Source organism: Pristiophorus japonicus, chromosome 3 (genome assembly GCF_044704955.1).
Source record: "Pristiophorus japonicus isolate sPriJap1 chromosome 3, sPriJap1.hap1, whole genome shotgun sequence".
Taxonomy (NCBI): Eukaryota; Metazoa; Chordata; class Chondrichthyes; family Pristiophoridae; genus Pristiophorus; species Pristiophorus japonicus.
In genome coordinates this window covers 94,043,039-94,066,455 of record NC_091979.1, presented here as the reverse complement: position 1 = coordinate 94,066,455, position 23,417 = coordinate 94,043,039, and the positions used below count along the sequence as shown (strand labels likewise).

The window sequence follows — 23,417 nt, the reverse complement described above, 5'->3', positions numbered from 1 at the left end:
CTTTAACCTCCCATTTGAATTTAACATAAGCTGGTCGGGTTTTGCAGGCCTCGTGAAATCCGCCAGCTAATGCAAGGCGAGGACTGCTCGGTGCAGGAGTTAAGTGCCTTTACCCTTACCTCCTGGATCCAGCGTCGCTGCCTAACCCACTTCCTGAATTGATGATCCCTCCATGAGGCTTCCGATCCCCCCTCCAGGCCTCCGATTTCTCCACCCCCCCCCCCCCCGGCCTCTGTTCCTCCTCATGAGCCCCCCACCCCACGCAACTCTGGCCCGCAATCCTTCTCTGAACCCCCCCCCCCACCACCACCTGCTTGTGCTGGTCCCGGTCTCTGATCTTCAGTGAACCCTCCCACTCCTCTTGTTCTCCTCTGGCCGCCCCCTGGTCTCCACATGATCCCTCCCTCCCTCCTCTCTGCAGCCTAGTGCTACAGATCTCTCTCTCAATCTGGTTGACCGCGGGTGTGAAACAGAGGTTTCCCATGCAAATCAGGCCCAGTCATTAAGTTCTCCCAGGTTTCCCAACTGTTTTGGAGCACTCCACCCCCCGCGCTCCCAACCTGCCTTCCTCATTAAAATTCAGCCCAAAGTATCCCTGTATGTCCAAGTCCAACTCAATCAGTAGAAATTCTTGCCAATAGGTTGCTGACTTAAATCTAAACTTTCAGTTTGAATTCAGATAAAGAGAATTTAAATGTTCTCTCTATCATTGTTTATATAGAAATAATAATATATATGCATTGTATTTATAAAACATTTTTGGATATCTGTATAAAACTTGTAACTTAAGAAGACTTGAGACATGCAAGAATTCTTTTATGTCTTAGAGTCAGAGATTGGCAATTATTTCAGGGAGAGCACAATATCATAATACATCCTTGGTATGCAGATGTTACCAGCATGTTTGCATTGGATAAATAAATCCCTAAACCCGTTGGTTCCAGAAAAGGCTTGCACAAACCTGCTGCTTTCCTTACCTACTGCCTGTGAATCAGGCTATGAACGAGGTCTGCAGGAACTTTGTCATTGTACCAAAGGGATATTTGTTTACTTCTATCATTTGTTACTCAATTACCTATGCAGCACATCTGGCAGCTTCTTTGGCATAAGTGGCATGACATGAAGGTGCACCTGGAAACAATTTTAACAAGGGCAGATATCTTTACAAAATCTGACCATAACTGGTGGTTGATGAGCCCACAGAAAGCCCAGGCAATTTGTGTTGGAATAATAAAGTTCAAATCTAGAGCTTAATGCATGCTTCAACAAATCTGATCCAGCAGATGATAGTTACTTTGTATTCAGGGAAGAGATAAAGTTTCAGCTGACAACTTTGTCTGGGAAGGAATTCCACAGGTAGAAGAATGAATTTGGAAAGCTTTGGTGCTGGTACTTTTTTGTGTGGATTATTTAAACTGATACAAAATAATGAAGTACAGCTGCACCAGCTGTGCAGTCCTAACATTAACTTAAGAGACCAAGCTTAAGTGTTTGCTACATTCACGCTGCACAGTTGCTTACATGAAGTCAGAAGTTCTTCATCACGATTGACTCTTGACTCTGAAGTGGCTTAACAAGCACACTACGCTGTTTCAAAAACAGAACAACGAGGGATGGGCAATAAATGTTGGAGTTGCCAGTGATGCTCACATCCCAAGAATGAATAAATGAATGGAAAAAAGACTAAAAAGAACTGGTAGAGGTGGTATTGAGGAGTGTTAATGCGGCATTGGGTGGTAGGGTGAGGGGAAGGAGTAGATCAGCTATTGGGCAAGCAACTGCTGGTGAAGGAGTCTGGCTGCAGACTGATGCTGTCGCCCTCCAGCTTCTGCTTTGTCTTCACCATTATCTGGATTTTCGTCATCAGATTGGGGAAGGGTTTCTTGTTGTGCTGGTTCTATGAGCTGTGCCCGCCACACAGCAAAGTTGTGCAGAGTGCAACAGACAACCACAATGTGGGAGACTCTCTGTGGGGTGTACTGCAGGGAGCACCAGACCTGTTCAGCCAGCAAAAATGTTATTTGATAATGTGCTCGATTATGGCTTTCGAGGTGCCATGGCTTTGATTATATCTCCATTCAGTGGACAAACGTGGATTATGTCCAAGCCTCATGATCCATGCGAACAGAGCATAGCCAAATAGGTGAAGTAATGGGATGGTGGACTGGTAAACTAATGTGCCATTACAGTTGTGAGAAAACTAGGCACAGTCCTGCATGATTCACTGGCAATGATCACTCAACAGCTGAACATTGACGGAGTTGTAGCCCTTCCTATCCATGAAGACTGCTAGCTGATTGGGAGGTGTCCTTAACGCTACATGCATGCAGTAACAGCTTGAACTTGTGGGAAGTCTGCTATGGCAGCAATCTCACATCCCTTTCCTGCTGACTGCTGGGATCCATGGAGAATGTAATGCAATTATTGGCCCTGGCAAAGAGAGCAACAGTAACCTGCTTGGTACAGGCATGAACAGAAGTCTGACTTATATGACTCACATCACCTGCTCTAACCTGAAATGAGCCCGAAGCCAAAAGATTAAGGGGCATTGTCAATTTGACTGCCACAAGTAACACATGGTCAACTGGGACAATGGGTTGCAGGTAATGTTGAAAGAAAAGGCTGCAATGGTCTGTGACAACCTCTCTGAAGAAGCATATGAGTAGAAATTCACCTTGGCCAGCAGTGCGAAATGGGCAATAGCAAATCGGCAGCCAGTTTTTTACTCCACCCAATTTTCTGTTCCATTTGGAAAAAGCAAGCGGCTAATTCACTATCACTCCTTTTGTCAGGCTGAGAGAGTTCAAATTGGCCCTATGGTATTTTCAGAAAAATGTACCTGTAATCACACTAATTTACCTATTTACATTCTAGGATAGCAGCTGTCGCAGCACATTGTAAAAAAAGGGATTATATACTACATCTGTTTGATTTAAGCCTGAAACTTACCCATGGTTCCAGTATAGGTTCTAGGTAGGCGGTATTATGCTTACACTGATACAAAAACGAAAGATGCTGGAAAGACACAGCAAGTAAGACAGTATCCAGGGAGAGAAGAGACAGGTTTATGTTTTAGGTGCAGATTCTTCTTCAGAACTGAAAAATAATCTCTCTGTCCGCCTCTTATTTTTCAGCTCTCAAGAAGAGCCTCCACCCAAAGCATAAACTTCTCTCTCTTCCACACCACCTCCCCACCCACGTTAAGTGCTGTCTGACCTGCTATGTTTTTCCAACATTTTCTTGTTTCAGATTTTGCAGCATTTTGCTTTTTTACTCTGTTCGCTCTGTCTGATTCAAACTTACATTCTCCTGCCAGGAGAAAGCTCTTAAGTATGTATGGTTACACACATACGCAGAACTTCGATTCCACTTGTCATGTATCTTACATTATTATATATAACTGTATCCCAACATGCTATACATGACTGTAATAAGATATGACCTGTAACCACCAGCATACCTTACCACCGGGGGTGCACTTGCAAGAGACAGGTATATAAGCACAGGTCTCAGGCAAGTGCAGCATTCCAGAGCTGTGAAATAAAAGGTGCAGGTCCAGAGTGACCTTGACTTCACTACATGCCTCGTGTGAATCTGTACTGAGGGGACACGACTTTACACTGGCGACGGGTTATGGGATTACAGAATCCACAGAATGGCGAACAACGGATCAGATGAAAAGTACAATGCGGGAGACAATTGGGAGGACTTTATAGAAAGGCTCCAGCAAAGCTTTGTAACCAAAGACTGGTTAGGCGACGATACGGCAGACAAGAGAAGAGCCCATCTCTTGACCAGCTGTGGCTCGAAAACATACGCTTCAATGAAGGATCTGTTGGCACCTGAGAAACCAGCAAGCAAGTCGTTTGAAGAATTGAGCACACTGGTAAGAGACCACCTGAAGCCAGCGAGCAGCCTGCACATGGCCAGACACAGGTTCTACAACTACAGACGCTGTGTGGGCCAGAGCATACCCGACTGCACAGAAAGGCAGGAAAAAGAGTGGGAGAGCGATAGTGATAGGGGATTCAATGGTGAGGGGAATAGATTGGCGTTTCTGCGGCCGCAACCGAGACTCCAGGATGGTATGTTGCCTCCCTGGTGCAAGGGTCAAGGATGTCTCGGAGCGGGTGCAGGACATTCTGAAAAGGGAGGGAGAACAGCCAGTTGTCGTGGTGCACATTGGTACCAACGACATAGCTAAAAAAAGGGATGAGGTCCTACGAAACGAATTTAAGGAGCTAGGAGCTAAATTAAAAAATAGGACCTCAAAAGTAGTAATCTCGGGATTGCGACCAGTGTCACGTGATAGTCAGAGTAGGAATCGCAGAATCGCGCAGATGAATACGTGGCTTGAGCAGTGGTGCAGCAGGGAGGGATTCAAATTCCTGGGGCATTGGAACCGGTTCTGGGGGAGGTGGGACCAGTACAAACCGGACGGTCTGCACCTGGGCAGGACCGGAACCAATGTCCTAGGGGGAGTGTTTGCTAGTGCTGTTGGGGAGGAGTTAAACCAATATGGCAGGGGGATGGGAACCAATGCAGGGAGACAGAGGGAGACAAAAAGGAGGCAAAAGCAAAAGACAGAAAGGAGATGAGGAAAAGTGGAGGGCAGAGAAACCCAAGGCAAAGAACAAAAAGGGCCACTGTACAGCAAAATTCTAAAAGGACAAAGGGTGTTAAAAAAACAAGCCTGAAGGCTTTGTGTCTTAATGCAAGGAGTATCCGCAATAAGGTGGATGAATTAACTGTGCAAATAGCTGTTAACAAATATGATGTGATTGGGATTACGGAGACGTGGCTCCAGGATGATCAGGGCTGGGAACTCAACATCCAGGGGTATTCAACATTCAGGAAGGATAGAATAAAAGGAAAAGGAGGTGGGGTAGCATTGCTGGTTAAAGAGGAGATTAATGCAATAGTTAGGAAGGACATTAGCTTGGATGATATGGAATCTATATGGGTAGAGCTGCAGAACACCAAAGGGCAAAAAACGTTAGTGGGAGTTGTGTACAGACCTCCAAACAGTAGTAGTGATGTTGGGGAGGGTATCAAACAGGAAATTAGGGGTGCATGCAATAAAGGTGCAGCAGTTATAATGGGTGACTTTAATATGCACATAGATTGGGCGAGCCAAACTAGAAGCAATACGGTGGAGGAGGATTTCCTGGAGTGCATAAGGGATGGTTTTCTAGACCAATATGTCGAGGAACCAACTAGAGGGGAGGCCATCTTAGACTAGGTGTTGTGTAATGAGAGAGGATTAATTAGCAATCTCATTGTGGGCGGCCCCTTGGGGAAGAGTGACCATAATATGGTGGAATTCTGCATTAGGATGGAGAATGAAACAGTTAATTCAGAGACTATGGTCCAGAACTTAAAGAAGGGTAACTTTGAAGGTATGAGGCGTGAATTGGCTAGGATAGATTGGCGAATGATACTTAAGGGGTTGACTGTGGATGGGCAATGGCAGACATTTAGAGACCGCATGGATGAACTACAACAATTGTACATTCCTGTCTGGCGTAAAAATAAAAAAGGGAAGGTGGCTCAACCGTGACTATCAAGGGAAATCAGGGATAGTATTAAAGCCAAGGAAGTGGCATACAAATTGGCCAGAAATAGCAGTGAACCGGGGACTGGGAGAAATTTAGAACTCAGCAGAGGAGGACAAAGGGTTTGATTAGGGCAGGGAAAATGGAGTACGAGAAGAAGCTTGCAGGGAACATTAAGGCGGATTGCAAAAGTTTCGACAGATGTGTAAAGAGAAAAAGGTTAGTAAAGACAAACTGAGGTCCCCTGCAGTCAGAATCAGGGGAAGTCATAACTGGGAACAAAGAAATGGCAGACCAATTGAACAAGTACTTTGGTTCGGTATTCAGTAAGGACACCAACAACCTTCCGGATATAAAAGGGGTCAGAGAGTCTAGTAAGGAGGAGGAACTGAGGGAAATCTTTATTAGTCAGGAAATTGTGTTGGGGAAATTGATGGGATTGAAGGCCGATAAATCCCCAGGGCCTGATGGACTGCATCCCAGAGTACTTAAGGAGGTGGCCTTTGAAATAGTGGATGCATTGACAGTCATTTTCCAACATTCCATTGACTCTGGATCAGTTCCTATCGAGTGGAGGGTAGCCAATGTAACCCCACTTTTTAAAAAAGGAGAGAGAAAACAGGGAATTATAGACCGGTCAGCCTGACCTCAGTAGTGGGTAAAATGATGGAATCAATTATTAAGGATGTCATAGCAGTGCATTTGGAAAATGGTGACATGATAGGTCCAAGTCAGCATGGATTTGTGAAGGGGAAATCATGCTTGACAAACCTTCTGGAATTTTTTGAGGATGTTTCCAGTAAAGTGGACAGGGGAGAACCAGTTGATGTGGTATATTTGGACTTTCAGAAGGCTTTCGACAAGGTCCCACACAAGAGATTAATGTGCAAAGTTAAAGCACATGGGATTGGGGGTAGTGTGCTGACGTGGATTGAGAACTGGTTGTCAGACAGGAAGCAAAGAGTAGGATAAATGGGTACTTTTCAGAATGGCAGGCAGTGACTAGTGGGGTACCGCAAGGTTCTGTGCTGGGGCCCCAGCTGTTTACATTGTACATTAATGATTTAGACGAGGGGAAATGTAGTATCTCCAAATTTGCGGATGACACTAAGTTGGGTGGCAGTGTGAGCTGCGAGGAGGATGCTATGAGGCTGCAGAGTGACTTGGATAGGTTAGGTGAGTGGGCAAATGCATGGCAGATGAAGTATAATGTGGATAAATGTGAGGTTGTCCACTTTGGTGGTAAAAACAGAGACACAGACTATTATCTGAATGGTGACAGATTAGGAAAAGGGGAGGTGCAACGAGACCTGGGTGTCATGGTACATCAGTCATTGAAGGTTGGCATGCAGGTACAGCAGGCGGTTAAGAAAGCAAATGGCATATTGGCCTTCATAGCGAGGGGATTTGAGTACAGGGGCAGGGAGGTGTTGCTACAGTTGTACAGGGCCTTGGTGAGGCCACACCTGGAGTATTGTGTACAGTTTTGGTCTCCTAACTTGAGGAAGGACATTCTTGCTATTGAGGGAGTGCAGCGAAGATTCACCAGACTGATTCCCGGGATGGCGGGGCTGACCTATCAAGAAAGACTGGATCAACTGGGCTTGTATTCACTGGAGTTCAGAAGAATGAGAGGGGACCTCATAGAAACGTTTAAAATTCTGACGGGTTTAGACAGGTTAGATGCAGGAAGAATGTTCCCAATGTTGAGGAAGTCCAGAACCAGGGGTCACAGTCTAAGGATAAGGGGTAAGCCATTTAGGACCGAGATGAGGAGAAACTTCTTCACCCAGAGAGTGGTGAACCTGTAGAATTTTCTACCACAGAAAGTAGTTAAGGCCAATTCACTAAATATATTCAAAAGGGAGTTAGATGAAGTCCTTACTACTCGGGGGATCAAGGGGTATGGCGAGAAAGCAGGAAGGGGGTACTGAAGTGCATGTTCAGCCATGAACTCATTGAATGGCGGTGCAGGCTAGAGGGGCTGAATGGCCTACTCCTGCACCTATTTTCTATGTTTCTATGACTTCGTGGCGGAACTTCGGAGGTTGGCTAGTTTATGTAAGTCCCCGATGAACTGAGGAGAGAAATGCTGAGAGACTTTTTCATTGAAGGAATAGGCCACGCAGGCATGTTCCGAAAGCTCATAGAGACCAAGAACATGACCTTAGAGGCAGCAGCACTGGTTGCACAGACATTCTTGGTAGGGGAAAAAGAAACGAGGTTGATTTACAATGCAGGTACGATAACTAACTAAATAATGGAACAAGGCGTTCACAGCATTAGAAAAGCTGCTACCCCCACACACAGACAAAACTGGCAAAACAGGCTTTCGACAGCAAGCAGTGGCAACAGAAGCCATCAAGGGCCACAGGAACGGCCGTTCACACCTCATCAACCCACAATGCGAGCAATCAACTACAAACTCAGATCAGCCAGACGCAGCTCATTCTTTGCAAGCAGTCTGTGCTGGAGGTGTGGGGGTGGGCACTCATCAAGAGAATGTCGATTTCAGCAGGCTGTTTGCAGGAACTGTGAATATGCATTTGGCCCGCATGTGCAAAAAAACAGCAGGTCGGCTGGTATACGAATCGGATGGGTCGGAAAGCGGACCAGAAGACGGTGGGGACAGTACCCGGGACACCGATGTACAACGGGTCAACATGATCAATGGCCGCTGCTCCTATGACAGAATGCCTCCTATAATGATGAGGGTCCTACTCAACGGGATATCTGTCAACGTGGAGCTGGATATAGGAGCGAGTCAATCTCTCATGAGCGCTCAACAATTTGAACAACTGTGGCCGCATAAAAGAGACAGACCAAAACTCACAAGGGTCGACACCAACCTAAGGACCTATACCAAAGAAATCGTACCAGTCCTTGGCAGCGCCATGCTCTCTGTCACACACAAAGGGACAGCGAACCGACTTCCCCTGTGGATTGTCCCCGGAGACCCCCCAGCATTGCTGGAGAGAAGCTGGCTGGCAAAACTAAACTGGAAATGGGATGATGTCCATGCCATGTCATTAGAGGAACGGACCACCTGCTCAACAGTTATAAAGCGATTTGAACATCTCTTTCAGCCAGGTGTGGGCACTTTCAAAGGGGCCAAAGTCAAAATCTACATCACACAGGATGCTACACCGGTCCATCACAAGGCCAGAGCTGTACCCTATGTGATGAGGGAAAAGATTGAACACGAACTAGACAGGCTTCTGCGGGAAGGCATTATATCACCTGTGGAATTTAGCGACTGGGCAAGTCCCATCGTCCCAGTCATGAAGCCTGATGGATCCGTACGAATCTGTGGGGACTACAAATCTACCATAAACAGAGTCTCCCTACAGGACCAGTACCCGCTGCCCAGAGCGGAGGACTTATTTGCCACATTGGCTGGAGGTAAATTTTTCTCAAAATAAGACCTCACATCTGCGTATATGACGCAAGAATTGACCGAGGAATCCAAGCTACTCACCACCATCAACATACATCGAGGCCTTTTCATGTACAATCGATGCCCATTCGGCATCAGGTCGGCAGCTGCCATATTCCAGCACAACATGGAGAGTCTGCTCAAGTCCATCCTGGGGACGGTTGTATTTCAAGACGACATACTTATCATGGGCAGGGACACCGACTCCCATCTCCGTAATTTGGAGGAAGTACTAAAGCGGTTGGATTGGGTAGGCCTACGAGTCAAGAATTCCAAGTGCCTATTTCTCGCACCCGAGGTTGAATTTTTGGGCAGAAGGATTGCCACTGATGGAACCCGCCCAACAGAGTCCAAAACAGAAGCAATTCGCCTGGCACCCAGGCCCCGGAATGTCTCAGAACTGCGCGCCTTTCTCGGGCTACTCAATTACTTTGGGAACTTTATGAGGAACTTAAGCATGCTGCTGGAGCCTCTCCATGTGCTACTCAGGAAGGGGTGCGATTGGTTTTGGGGGGACGCCCAGGAACGCGCCTTCAATAAGGCACGCAACCTTCTGTGTTCCAACAGTGTTTTGACTTTCTTTGACCCAGGTAAAAAGCTAGTTCTCACATGCGATGCGTCAACGTATGGGGTCGGGTGCGTGTTGCAACATGTCAATAGTGCGGGCAAATTACAACCCATAGCTTATGCCTCCAGGTCACTTTCGCGGGCGTAGCGCGGGTACAGAATGGTAGAGAAGGAGGCGCTCGCGTGCGTGTACGGTGTCAAAAAGATGCACCAATACCTTTTCGGGGCCAAGTTAGCGTTGGAAACCGACCACAAGCCCCTCACCTCCCTCCTATCCGAGAGCAAGGCAACAAACGCCAACGCCTCGGCGCGAATTCAACGGTGGGCACTCATGCTGGCGTCCTACGACTATACCATAAGGCACAGACCAGGCACAGACAACTGTGCCGTCGTGCTCAGCAGGCTACCCCAGCGACCACGGAAGGGTCTGACCAACAGGACTGTGAGATAGTCATGGCAATCAATGCCTTTGAGTCCACAGGTTCGCCCATGACGGCTCGCCAAATCAGAGCCTGGACGGCCAGCGATCCCACGTTATCCTTAGTAAAAAGATGTGTCCTAACCGGTGACTGGGCTGAGGCTCGCGATGCCTGCCCCGAGGAATTAAAACCCTTTCACAGGCGCATGCATGAGCTATCAATACAAGCAGACTGCCTGATGTGGGGCAGCCAAGTAGTCATGTCTCTGCGCGGCAGAGGCATTTGTCCAGGAGCTCCACCGCGAGCACCCGGGGATCGTTCTCATGAAGGCCATAGCCAGATCCCACGTCTGGTGGCCTGGTATTGACGCGGACTTGGAGCTCCGCGTCCGAAGGTGCACCATTTGTGCCCAACTCGGCAATGCCTCCAGGAGGCTCCACTGAGTCCCTGGCCCTGGCCTACCAAACCGTGGTCGCGGGTGCACGTAGACTATGCGGGCCCATTCATGGGCAAAATGTTCCTCGTAATTGTAGATGCATTTTCAAAGTGGATCGAATGCACCATTTTAAACTCGAGCACAACCTCCACCACTGTGGAGAGCCTCGCAACCATGTTTGCAACGCACGGAATCCCTGACATATTGGTCAGTGACAATGGTCCGTGCTTCACCGGCGCAGAATTCCAAGACTTTATAATTGACCACGGCATAAATCACATCAAGACGGCACCGTTCAAGCCAGCCTCCAACGGCCAGGCGGAGAGAGCAGTGCAAATCATTAAACAAGGCATGCTTAAATTCCAAGGTCCCACGCTGCAGGGTCGCCTGTCATGACTGCTGTTGGCATACAGATCTCGTCCGCACTCACTGACTGGGATCCCCCCCTGCGCAACTGTTGATGAAAAGGACTTTAAAAACAAGACTCTCATTAATCCTCTCAGACATGCACAAAATCGTTGAGGCAAAGCGCCATAAGCTGACTGAGTACCATGACAGAAATTCGAGGGGGAGATGGAATGAGATAGGGGACAAAGTGTTTGTACTCAACTATGGCAGGGGTCCCAAATGTCTTGCAGGGACAGTAACAGGCAAGGAAGGAAACAGGCTACTGGTAGTACAAATGGACAATGGCAAAACCTGCCGGAGGCATGTAGACCAAGTCAAAAGCAGATTTACCAACAGCACTGCGGAACCAGAGGCAGACTACAATGTGGAACTCGCACCACACCTGGTGGACAGACAGAGGGAACAACCTGAGGAAAGGGCAAAGGGCAATCCCAACAGACAGCCCAGGCAAGTCAACAACAATCACACCAATCGAAACAGACAGCCCAGGCGAGATACCAGCAACCACACCCAAAGAAAAACAGACACCAAGGCAAACAACTGAACCACAACTCAGACGCTCCACGCAAGAGCGTAGACCACCTGAGAGACTGAACCTATAAAGACAATAAGACCTTGGGGGTGGGTGATGTCATGTATCTTACATTATTATATATAACTGTATCCCAACATGCTATACATGACTGTAATAAGATATGACCTGTAACCATCAGCATACCTTACCACCGGGGGTGCACTTGCAAGAGACAGGTATATAAGCACAGGTCTCGGACAAGTGCAGCATTCCCGAGCTGTGAAATAAAAGGTGCAGGTCCAGAGTGACCTTGACTTCACTACATGCCTCGTGTGAATCTGTACTGAGGGGACAGGACTTTACACCACTGATTAAAATTTAAATGAATGGAAAAAAACAGTGGCAGCATTGGAGCGCTCTTTTAAACATTTAAATTAACTCCAAGTAAGTTTAAAGAATAGTCTTGGGATTGAAGGAGTATGAGCCTACTTGTTCTGGAGTCTTGCACTGCTTCTGTCTGGAGGCACCAACTCTGGAATTTTACTCCAACATTGCCACGAAGTGAAACTGTTTAGTTATTGCAGTTGAAAACTAGAGGGGCTGACTTTAACCACGCACATTCAGCAGGATTGGGGCAGGCAGGTGGTTAAAATGGCAGGAAGATGCTTACTATTATGTTCCCAATGCGTTCATGCCTATCACCATTTTAATTGCCGTATTTCCAGCAACCGCTTTCCTATGGGCCTCATCATTATTTACATGTCAGGGCCCGATGATATCATTTGGACCCCAATACAACCTTACCTATTGATCGTAGCATTGATGCTCAGTGCAGGACCCTCCAGTGAAAGCTGATGGCAAGCAGGATTGCCTCCAGGAGAGGTCCATTGATGTTTAATTTTAACATTTAAGGTTTCCTTGTGTGCCGAAAGGAGTGTTTCTCTGGCCTTCACAAGGAAGCCTTGGGCCTCCCCTGCTCTCGGGCTTCTCTTTCTTTCCAGCAACCATGATCACTTCCGCCCAGTCCTCCCACCTCCCTGACCACTTACCTTATGCTGGGAAACGCATCTTTGGATGACCGCCGGTAACTCCCTGCCGTGCAAAATCCTACTCCTACCGGCTGGCCATCTCTACATTCCCACCATGTTAAAATGGCCCAGGCCTCACGTTGGCACCGTCATGGCCGCTGGTCATCTGCCCTGCACGCCACACTTACACCCGGACTTAAAATCCAGGTTGTCAGATTTCTCCCTAGATCCAAATATTTGTGAAGAGACTAGTCAGTTAACTAAGGAATAAACATTTTCATTGAATAACATGGAGTCTTGACTTTTGTTAAATGCTAAAAATACAAAAATGTACCTTGTATGCCTTAATAATCAATTGAAGGATATTTCCAGAATCACTTGCGAGCACCTCCACTGTAGCACCAGGTATCAGTTTTGCATAATTCTACAAGGAAGCAACAAATATGTGAGGATTCATTTAAAAAAAAACAACAAACACATATAAAATAAATCATAAATAAAAAACATTATTTCTAAAAATAGCCAGAAGTATGTGAAAAGTGATCATTATGTCAAAATCCTAGATAATATTGAAGGGCGACCAACTCAGTCTCTTTTTCTGTAAACAAATTAATTCAGTTCTTTGTTGTTGATTTTGTTTTGAAATATGGTAGCCATTTATTTCAATATTCTCTCTGTTCACAACCAGGGATTTAATACTGTAGTTGGACTGCATGCCTTGTGAAAATGGAACATAGTTTTCCAAATTGCAGTGATGCATAGTGAGGAGTGTAACCCTGTCAAACTTACAACGTATTGGAGTTTTCCAAGTGTTTTGAGATCACCTGAAAGAGGCAGTCCTGCACCACTATTAATGCAGGTCAAGTGTGGTATAGCGTTGGCCAAAGCGACGTGAATATTAAGCCAACCCACAATGCACTGCAAAATGTGAAAAGGCTCCCACCAATAAGTCTGAACAATGAAATTGACAACAAAGATGTGATTAAAACACCAAAAGGGATTATATATTTTTCTCTGGTTGTTAATATGAGTGAAAAGGTCAGTGTGAATATAAAATAGGAAAACATATAGAAGATAAAAATTATTTACCAGTTCTCCATTGGAAACAATGAATTTAGAGCAAATTAAGATTGAATTTGAGCAATTCTGTCAATGTGTGTTTCAACATATCTGTGTACATCAGCATGTGGTTGATGCACACAAGTGTGCATATACATAATTGTAAGTTTTATTTAAGAAATGCAAATGGACGTTGAAACTCCACATTGTCTCAAAATTTTTCCATACCAATAGTGTAGTATCATACCAATAGTATAATTATCAACTGAAGCAATGTTCCTAACTTTAATGAAGGACACCCTGCAGGTACAACATGTATGTTCACGAACTCAAGATTATGAAGAATGTCTATTGAGCTACTCTTATCCGAACCTATGTATTTGTTGCTGATCTTGCTGTTGTGGGGAGAAGGGTCATGTTACTTATCAAAGCAGTGAAAATATGATGCAACAGGGACACAAAGCCTGGAATCTTACCTGCCCTGCTTGTCAGTTTCCAAAGTGCTGGGTCTGGCTGCGGTTCACAGACCCGACATCAAATGGCGGACCAGCCAATTAACATCAGAAAGAGGTAATGCAAAGGTAGTTAAAAATAATTTTACCAGGTACTTACCATTTTTCCAAGTTTTGCAGCAACTTCCCGTTGCTCGGGCTTCATGTCAGGTAAGTGTGTTGGGTTCTCAATGACTTTGACTAATTGACAGCTGCAGAAGTGGTATAAAAGCTACCATTTCGCAGCTGTTCACTTTCCAACCTCAGAATCTGAAGCCTTCAGGATTTGGAAGAAACTTTTGAGCTGTATGCAGTTTGGAAGTGTCTGCAGTGTACTCTCTATCCACTGTCACCTCCTTAGAGCAACCTCTGTCACCACTGACAGATCACTTCTGTAATCTCAACTTCAGCTGCCATCTATTCCATCAGCATCGGTGCCCTTGAGAAAATCTCGCATTGGTCCTCACAATCCCACCATAATCAGCCCCAACACCAACATTACTAAACACACCAGCAGCACCACCAACAACACCAAACTTCTCCGCAACCACCTGATGCTGCATTGGACACAAGGCATCAACACCCAACCACATTGCTGCTCGGGACGCCAGAGATGGCCTCACCATGGCCACATTTACCTCACTTGATGCTGTACACACTAGCTGCCACATGATGCGCCAGGTTGGCACCATCCCATACCAGTACCATACGGCATCCTTACAATGCCCAAGCCATTCCTTTGATACTCATCACCATTGCGGGGTGTACCCTTGTGTCTCACCATTCACTACAACTCACTAAACCACTTCCAAATGCAAAGTGTTGAAATTAAGGATTTCAATGTTTGACAACACATTAGCAGAAACTCTACATGAACATTGGCGAAAACACCCAAGTGCCTACTCTTGTGTGTTGTTAGTTGGTTTGATTGGACAAGGATGAGGGTGAGTGTGAGGGGTGGTTAGTGAGATGGGGATGTGATAATGTAGATAGTGAGGGATGGGTGGAGGTGCAAGGTAAGTTGGCATGAGTAAGGATGTGCAGGAGTAGGGAAGAGTGATGGTGATGTGATGAGTGGCACAGCATGATGAGGTTGAGTGTGGCTTAGCAGTAACGTTTCGTGATCTACTGAAAGCATTGAAAGGTTTGTGCCACTGCAGCCAGCTCCTTCTGACGACATCGTTGCTTGTGCCCTCCTGTGCAATGTGCAACCAGGCTGCGCTGGTGTCCTGGGGAGGTCTCTTCCACCCATTGGAAGGGAAGAGAACCTCCCTGCATGCTGTGATTCCCTCTAAAAGCATCTGGAGGAAGTTATGGGCAAGCCTAAGTGCAGTCGTGAACCTTTGTGCAGTGCTTGTCAGTGTTTGCAGCACCTATGCTGCAGAACACTGACAGCACAACTGTCAATATCAATGTGGCCTTTAATGAAGCCGGCTGATGATGCATCATCAAATGATGTCATTAGACCCGCTTCCTTTAATTGGCCGGGAACCTCGCACATAACAAGCCCCAGCAACGGAAGATTCTACATGCAGTGCGGGCTGGAGCTAGGAGCTGCTTCGCCACCCACTACTGACCCCGACTACCCGGACTCACGATGGTTGGCGAGATCGCGGACAAAGGTTTGCACAAAATGTGGTATTTTTAAAAGAAAAACCTAATTTTAAAAAAACTGAACAATTGATTGCCCCTGATCTAAACAAGACACAGTATGTATCAATATTATGACTGCTAGATCACAAATTATTTCTTACAATTGTCTCAAAATAATTTCTCACAGGAGCATTTACTAGTGAGTGTTTGTACATCAAACAATGTTGGGAAAAAACCATTACAACACTGAGTAGTCACTCTTTCTAGCTCATTAACATGGAAAGATCCTTTTTGCAGTAGAAACTGCTTGTGATCATCTTGCAGATGTAAAGGTCAATTTTCATATGTCATTTATGTTGAAGATGTGCTGTCCCAACCGATTATAATGACTTGTACAAATCAGTTGTACTGATTTATTTTCCAGGGAACAGCATTTAATTTCTGAAGATACAAGAGAAGCTGGAACCAAGATTCCAAACCTGATTTCCCATGTTTACTGCAGCAAAGCACTGAGCAGCACTTTAAACAACTGTTTGACTGTACCCATAAAACAATGTTTTATTGGAATTCTGAAGTCATCCATGATAATCATTTAATCTTCATTTTTGAAGCTGGACATTTTATACTTTATCAATCAACTGTTTAAACTGCTAGTCAGGGCTGCTCAGCTGTTTAATAATGATGCTCACCAGCAATTGAAACAGCTGAGTTGCACTCTGAATCAATGAAAATGAAGATTGATCAGCAAAGAGGTAGAGGTTAAGGGTGGAGGATGAGCAGCTGATGAAACAGCTGTTTAATGTGCCATTCAGCAGAAAAAAATGCCATCAGCCGGTCCAGGCAGCGGGCGGTCGAGGGGGTCGTTCAACCTGACTGCCTGCCTCTCTTCCGCTCTTACATCCGGTCCAGGGTGTCCTTGGAGATGGAGCACGCGGTGTCCACCGGTACGCTCGCGGCCTTCCGCGAGAGGTGGGCACCGGAGGGACTGGAGTGCATCATCACGCCCGGCAACCAAATTTTAATTTGATTTTACATTTTAAAGTTTAATTTGTTTTAATTGCCGGTGCTTTTAGTGTCCCCCTTCCCTTTTATAGGGGGCACTGGGGAAAATTGTGAATTTAGTGCCCAAAAAAAAAACCAAAAAAAAGAAAAAAAGGAAAAAAAACAAAAAAAAGGGGGGGAAAAAAAAGGGCCTTGTAAATGTCTGGAGTGTCACCCAGGTCGGGTGGCACCGTTTAATGTTTTTATGTTTTGCAGGTAAACTCAAAAGAGTTTCAGCAAAAGTACATATGGGAAATCAGATATAGCGATCAGTTGTAGAGATCATTCAGGCTGCTAACCAAAATCAATCTCTATAATGGAATTTTACAATAAAGGCATTGTAATCTAAAATGATTATGTAATTTTCTTAGTGAAATGATCATAGCAAGGTGTCAACCTTTGGAATGCCAGTGAAGGAATCTGCAAACCAGGTCATGCGCAAATGTGTCAGCCTAAGAAGGATTGTTCAAGAGGCAGAGGAAGGAGTCTTTCATAAAGATTCCATCCTGACAGCTACTCTTTACATTGCAACTTTAAAGAGTACATTTTTTTCAGTTTTTTAATAAAAATATACTATAATCTTTTGCATTGCACAGTTTCATGGACCACAGCCATCTATTTTTCAAAAGAGGAGGAAGATTAGAATCTAAACACATAAATGTGACATGCCAGACAATTGTAATCATACTCTATCAGACAAATAGTTTGCCCTGAAAACAATGGCCCTTCCAACAAAGTTATGGCGGGAATCCACCGGAAGGACTGCAAATTCAGTCAGGTTCCAGGTATACTGGCTGGGGGGCTTGGGAACTCCCTACTTCCCCAGCCCTCAGAGGCACCTAACACAGGGCCAGCAGAGGGGCACCTGGAGAGACCAGGCATATCTACCTACCAAACGCTGAAAGTGGGGCCCACTTGGGACCCTTGAAGAAAAGGAAGGCAGGTTTTGTAAGTGTTCCTCTTACATAGAGGGCTGAGGGGCCATGTGTCTCTCTTTCTGAGAGGATATAGCACTATCCCCACCTGCACAGCTCCTTCGGCCTCTCTAACATGCCAGCTGCTCAAGATAAACGAGTGCCTGCCATTTTCATGTAAAACAGGGCACCTCCTGAGCTCTGAATTTTGGTGGCTCAGTGGCAGGGAATCTGTGTGGGGAAATCTTGCCACTTATGCCAGGATATGCTTCCCTGTGGATTTTCAGAACCTTCATCTTTTGTATAATTGAAGTGTCAGCTTGCCTCAGTTATAGCACTTTTACCGCTAGGTCAGAAGGTCATGGGCTTGAGACCCATTACATAATCTAGGCTGATATTTCAGTACAGTACTGAGAGAATGCTGCATTGTCGGAGATGCTATTTTCAGATCAGATGTTAAACCAAAGCCATATCTGCTTGCTCAGGTTTTTTTTTAATTCGTTCATGGGATGTGGGCGTCGCTGGCAAGGCCAGCATTTATTACCCATCCCTAATTGCCCTTGAGAAGGTGGTGGTGAGCTGCATTCTTGAAATACTGCAGTCTATCGGTAGCGGTTTGGTACAGAGTAGCTTGTTAGACCATTTCAGAGGGCAGTTAAGAGTCAACCACGTTGCTGTGGGTCTGGAGTCACATATAGGCCAGACCAGTTAAGGATGACAGATTTCCTTGCTTTCCAGTGAACCATGTGTTTTTTTACGACAATCCAGTAGTTTCATGGTGACCATTACTGATACTAGCTATTCAAAAAAAATTCCAGATTTATTTAATTAACTGAATTTAAATTCCCCAGCTGTAGTGGTGGGATTTGAACTCACATCTCTGGAATATTAATCCAGGCCGCTGGATTACTAGTGCAGTAACATAACCATTATGCTACTGTACCCCAAATATGAAAGGGAGATGTAAAAGGTCCCATGGTACTATTTGAAGGAGAGCAAGGGAGTCCTGCTGGTGTCGGACTAACATTTATACCTCAACTAATATCAGCAAAATAAATTAATTGGTAATTTATTTCATTAGTAAACCAGTTGAGTTTTACAATAATCCGGCAGCATTCATGGTCATTTTCTGGTACACAGATTGGCTGATGAGTTTGCCTGAAAGGTGTTAAATGACAGTTCATTCTTCATTAAATATTTAACTCCAATACTATTAACACAATATGACTCAATTCTTAATGAAACATTAAATCCAGATGTTCATTTCAGTAGTTTGGTGGTGTGCTCTAAAGCAGAGTACTGCTCTCTGGCATGGCTATCAAGTTCGCATGTCAAATCCATTGATATCAAGCTGAATTCTACTATGAGAATTATCCCCAGTATGCTTTTATCGACACCAACACCTTGGCTGCCCGTGCTTGAAAACATCACAGTACCACACCTGCACCATGAATATGCAATCTCCAGAGAATACAACCACTACACCAGCAAGACATGAGGATCCAGGCCGACTTGAACAACCTACCACCAACCCGTCTCAAATCTAGAAGGCCATCTTGGACCGTTGCCGAAGCTGTTCAGTGATCCCCCATTAGCTGAGATGACTGATGGTGTGAAATGCTTGGAAGAACTGTAACATATGGAATGGATTCCTTATAGAGGACCCCACAGTACAATCTGAAGGATCAAAACTTCCACGCACACATTGGACAACCATCAACCGCCTCAAAACTGGTTATGGCAGATGCTGCCTCCTTCTCCATAGATGGAAGTTTAAAGCATCCCCATCATGCAGCTGTGGAGCTCCTAATCAGACACTGAAGCACATCATTGAGCACTGCCCTCAGAGGAAATTTGCAGGCAGCCTACAAGATATCCAGGCTGTTACACCAGAAGCTTTGGACTGGATATCCAACTTAGATATTGGCATTTGATTTGCTTTGCTACTACCATATGAAAGAAGAAGAAGATTTCATTGTTAGTCTCTGTAATCATAACTCTTGTGTTAGGATATGGAAGGCCCTTACTGTTCTGCAGCTTGGTTACCAAGTTCCTTTTATTCAATCCTACGGCAGCAATGGCATACAGCATTTACTCAGCAAAATCTGTACATTCCTTCCTGTCATCATGATGTTACAATGCCCAAGAAAAGATAAAGCAACAACTGAAGTGATGACACTTAATTGCTAGCCATATAAAATATCCTGTCTCACACTCAATTATTTTAGTAGTAGCTACATGTTGGTTTTCTTTGTAGATGCATACACAATTTATTCGTGCAGCTTGAACATGATTGCTGATATAAATGTAAGAGGTTGTAGGCCCACACACATTGTATGGCTGTCTGATTACAGAATTGAGTGGTTCTTGCCTGCTAATTATATGTCATTGAATTGCTAGCTTTTTGAAGCTGTTGGTTAGCTTCTGCTAGTTTTCTAGGTCGGCATGTATGCCTCATGAGAAAGAAGGTTGTTGAGATTTGAAAGAAATTGACAGCAGTAAATATAATTTGTAGAACACACCTAAAGGAAAATGAGGTGCTGTGACATTCATTTAATCCTAAAATCATAGAAGTTTACAGCACAGAAGGATGCCATTTTGGACCATCGTGTCCATGCCGGCCAACAAGAGGCTATCCAGCCTAATCCCACTTTCCAGCTCTAGGCCACTTCAGGTGTACATCCAAGTACTTTTTAAATGTGGTGAGGGTTTCTGCCTCTACCACCCTTTCAGGTGGTGAGTTCCAAACCCCCACTACCCTCTGCGAAGAAATTTTCCTTCAACTCCCCTCTAAACCTTCTACCAATTACTTTAAATTTATGCCCCCTGGTCTGCTAAGGGAAATATGCTCTTACTATCCACTATATCTAGGCCCTCATAATTTTATACACTTCAATGAGGTCTCCCCTCAGCCTCCTCTGTTCCAATGAAAACAAATCTATCTAATCTGTCCTCATAACTTAGATTCTCCACTCCTGGCATCATCCTCATAAATCTCCTCTGTAGTCTCTCCAGTGCAATCACATCCTTCCTGTAATGCAGTGACCAAAACTGCACGCAGTACTCCAGCTGTGGCCTAACCAGTGTTTTATACAGTTCAAGCATAACTCCGTTCTCTTGTATTCTATGCCTCGGTTAATAAAGGCAAGCATTCCGTATGCCTTCTTAACCACCTTATCTACCTGGCCTACTACTTTCAGAGATCTGTGGACATGCACTCCAAGGTCCCTTTGTTCCTCTACACTTCTCAATATCCTACCATTTAAAGTGTATTCCCTTTCCTTGTTAACCTTCTCAAAATGCATTACCTCACACTTCTCTGGATTAAATTCCATTTGCCACTGTTCTGCCCACCTGACCAGTTAAGAACATAAGAATGTAAGAAATAGAAGCTGGAGTAGGCTATCTGGTCCCTCGAGCCTGCTCCGCCATTCAATAAGATCATGGTTGATCTAATCATGGACTCAGCTCCACTTCCCTGCCCGCTCCCCATAATCCTTTACTCCCTTATCGCTCAAAAATCTGCCTATCTTCGCTTTAAATATATTCAATGACCTAGCCTCCACAGCTCTCTGGGGCAGAGAATTCCATAGATTTACAACCCTCTGAGAGAAAAAATTTCTCCTCATCCCAGTTTTAAAGGGGCAGCCCTGTATTCTGAAACTATGTCCTCTAGTTTTAGTTTCCCCTATGAGTGGAAATATCCTCTCTACATCCACCTTGTCGCGCCCCCTCATTATCTTATATGTTTCAATAAGATCACCTCTCATTCTTCTGAACTCCAATGTGTATAGGTCCAACCTACTCAACCTATCTTCATAAGTCAACCCTCATCTCCGGAATCAACCTAGTGAACTTTCTCTGAACAGCCTCCAATGCAAGTATATCCTTTCTTAAATACGGAGACCAAAACTGCACGCAGTACTCTAGGTGTGGCCTTACTAATACCCTGTGCAGTTGATTGATATCTTCCTGCAGTCCGCAGCTTTCTTCGTTATTATCAACCACACAGCCGATTTTAGTATCATCTGCAAACTTCTTAATCATAACCCCTATAGTCAAGTCTAGATCATTGATGTATATCACAAAAAGCAAGGGACGTAGTATTGAGCCCTGCAGAACCCCACAGGAAACATCCTTCCAGTCGCAAAAACATCCATCTGATATTTTTTAAACCAAAATGCAAAGAACAGCACTGATTTGCCACAGGGAGTTAATTTGAAAGAGATTCTTCCACATACATTTTAACATACCTGATTAAAGTAGAGGGCATGAGCTGTGTAATAGACTGCAGTACTCTTAGCATTCAGAGATAAGATCCACAGTGCTCTAAGAAGAGGCCTGTCGACGCAACCACTTATTAAGACAGGCTTAGGGCAATGATGGCTAAACATGTGTAAGTTCCTTACTGTTTGTTTCATTTATTTTAGCATATGTGCAATCAGTAATTCTTAAGATTAATGAGTATGTTTTGTACCAATAAAGCTTAATTTAATTCTGATTAACATAGTCTCACAAATATTGTATGATAAACTGAAGGCATGCTCGACTATTTGAGCAATGAATTAGCTTCAACAAATAAAAAATAACATTCCATGTTTCATTTTATATGATTCATAGAGCAAAGGTGAGTCATTTTGAAAGTGTTGACTGCCATAGTCCACATATAACAATAGCTCGATGAAATAGGCTGCATTTGGCGGGGATGCTGTTGTGTATCTATAAAGCATGCACTCCCATATTCCGCCACCAGGGAGTGCATCCCCTGAAGTCCGAAGGGATCCCAGCATCCCTTGGGAGCACTGTATATAAGCCGGCCCCTAAGGCCTGTTCCAGACTCTGGAGTGTCTTAATAAAGACTGACGACACTGTTACTTTAATCTCCCAGTGTGCAGTCTCATCTGTGTTAGGAACACAACAACTGGCGACGAGTATATGAATCCAACGCAAAGATGCAGCAAACTGTGGGCATCCTGGAGAAGTTCTCGGAGGGTGAGGACTGGGAAGCCTATGTCAAACGGCTAGACCAGTACTTTGAAGCCAACAAGCTGGACGGAGAAGGAAGCGCTGCAAAAAGGAGAGCGGTCCTCCTCACGGTCTGTGGGGCACAGACCTACAGCCTCATGAAGAATCTTCTGCCTCCGGTGAAACCAACAGATAAGTCGTATGAGAAGCTGTGTACACTGGTTCAGGAACATCTTAACCCGAGGGAGAGTGCGCTGATGACGAGGTATCGGTTCTACACGTGCCAGCGATCTGAAGGTCAGGAAGTGGCGAACTAAGTTGCTGAGCTAAGGCGACTTGTAGGACAATGTGAGTTTGATGGCTACCTGGAGCAGATGCTCAGAGACTTTTTTGTACTGGGCATTGGCCACGAGACCAGCCTACGAAAACTTTTGACTGTAAAGACACCGACCCTCAGTAAGGCCATTGCGATAGCACAGGTGTTTATGTCCACCAGTGATAACACCAAACAAATCACTCAGCACACAAGTGCTAGCAATGTTCATAAAATAACTGAAACTGTGTTTGCGAGCAGAAATGTACAGAGCAGAAACCACGAGTCTGCAACTGCCAGCAGGCCTCAGGTGACCCAGATGACTCAGAGTCCGCAACAAAGGATGAATGCAAGGCAATTCACACCTTGTTGGCGTTGTGGAGGCTTCCATTCAGCCTATTCATGCCGCTTCAAAGGGTATGTTTGCAAGAGCTGTGGAACAATGGGGCACCTCCAACGAGCTTGCAGAAACCTGCTAACCACCACGTGACAGAGAAAGATCGGTCCATGGTGGATCAAAGCAATTTCGAGCCTGAGAGAGAGGAGACAGATGCTGAAGTACACGGGGTGCACACATTTTTGACAAAATGTCCACCTATAATGCTAAATGTAAAATTGAATGGCTTACCCGTAGCCATGGAACTGGACACTGGCAAAAAGTAAAAAGATGTTTGAGAG

At 45.0% G+C, this 23,417-nt stretch overlaps 1 protein-coding gene across 1 annotated transcript in view; it reads right to left on the bottom strand.

Annotated features, from left to right (window-relative positions):
• Positions 1-23,417, bottom strand: part of itgb6 (integrin, beta 6) — a 149,773-nt gene that overhangs the window by 98,810 nt on the left and 27,546 nt on the right. The window contains exon 5 of the mRNA XM_070875560.1: positions 12,698-12,787. Within this exon, the coding sequence (XP_070731661.1) occupies positions 12,698-12,787 (90 nt within the window). The remainder of the gene's footprint in view (positions 1-12,697; positions 12,788-23,417) is intronic.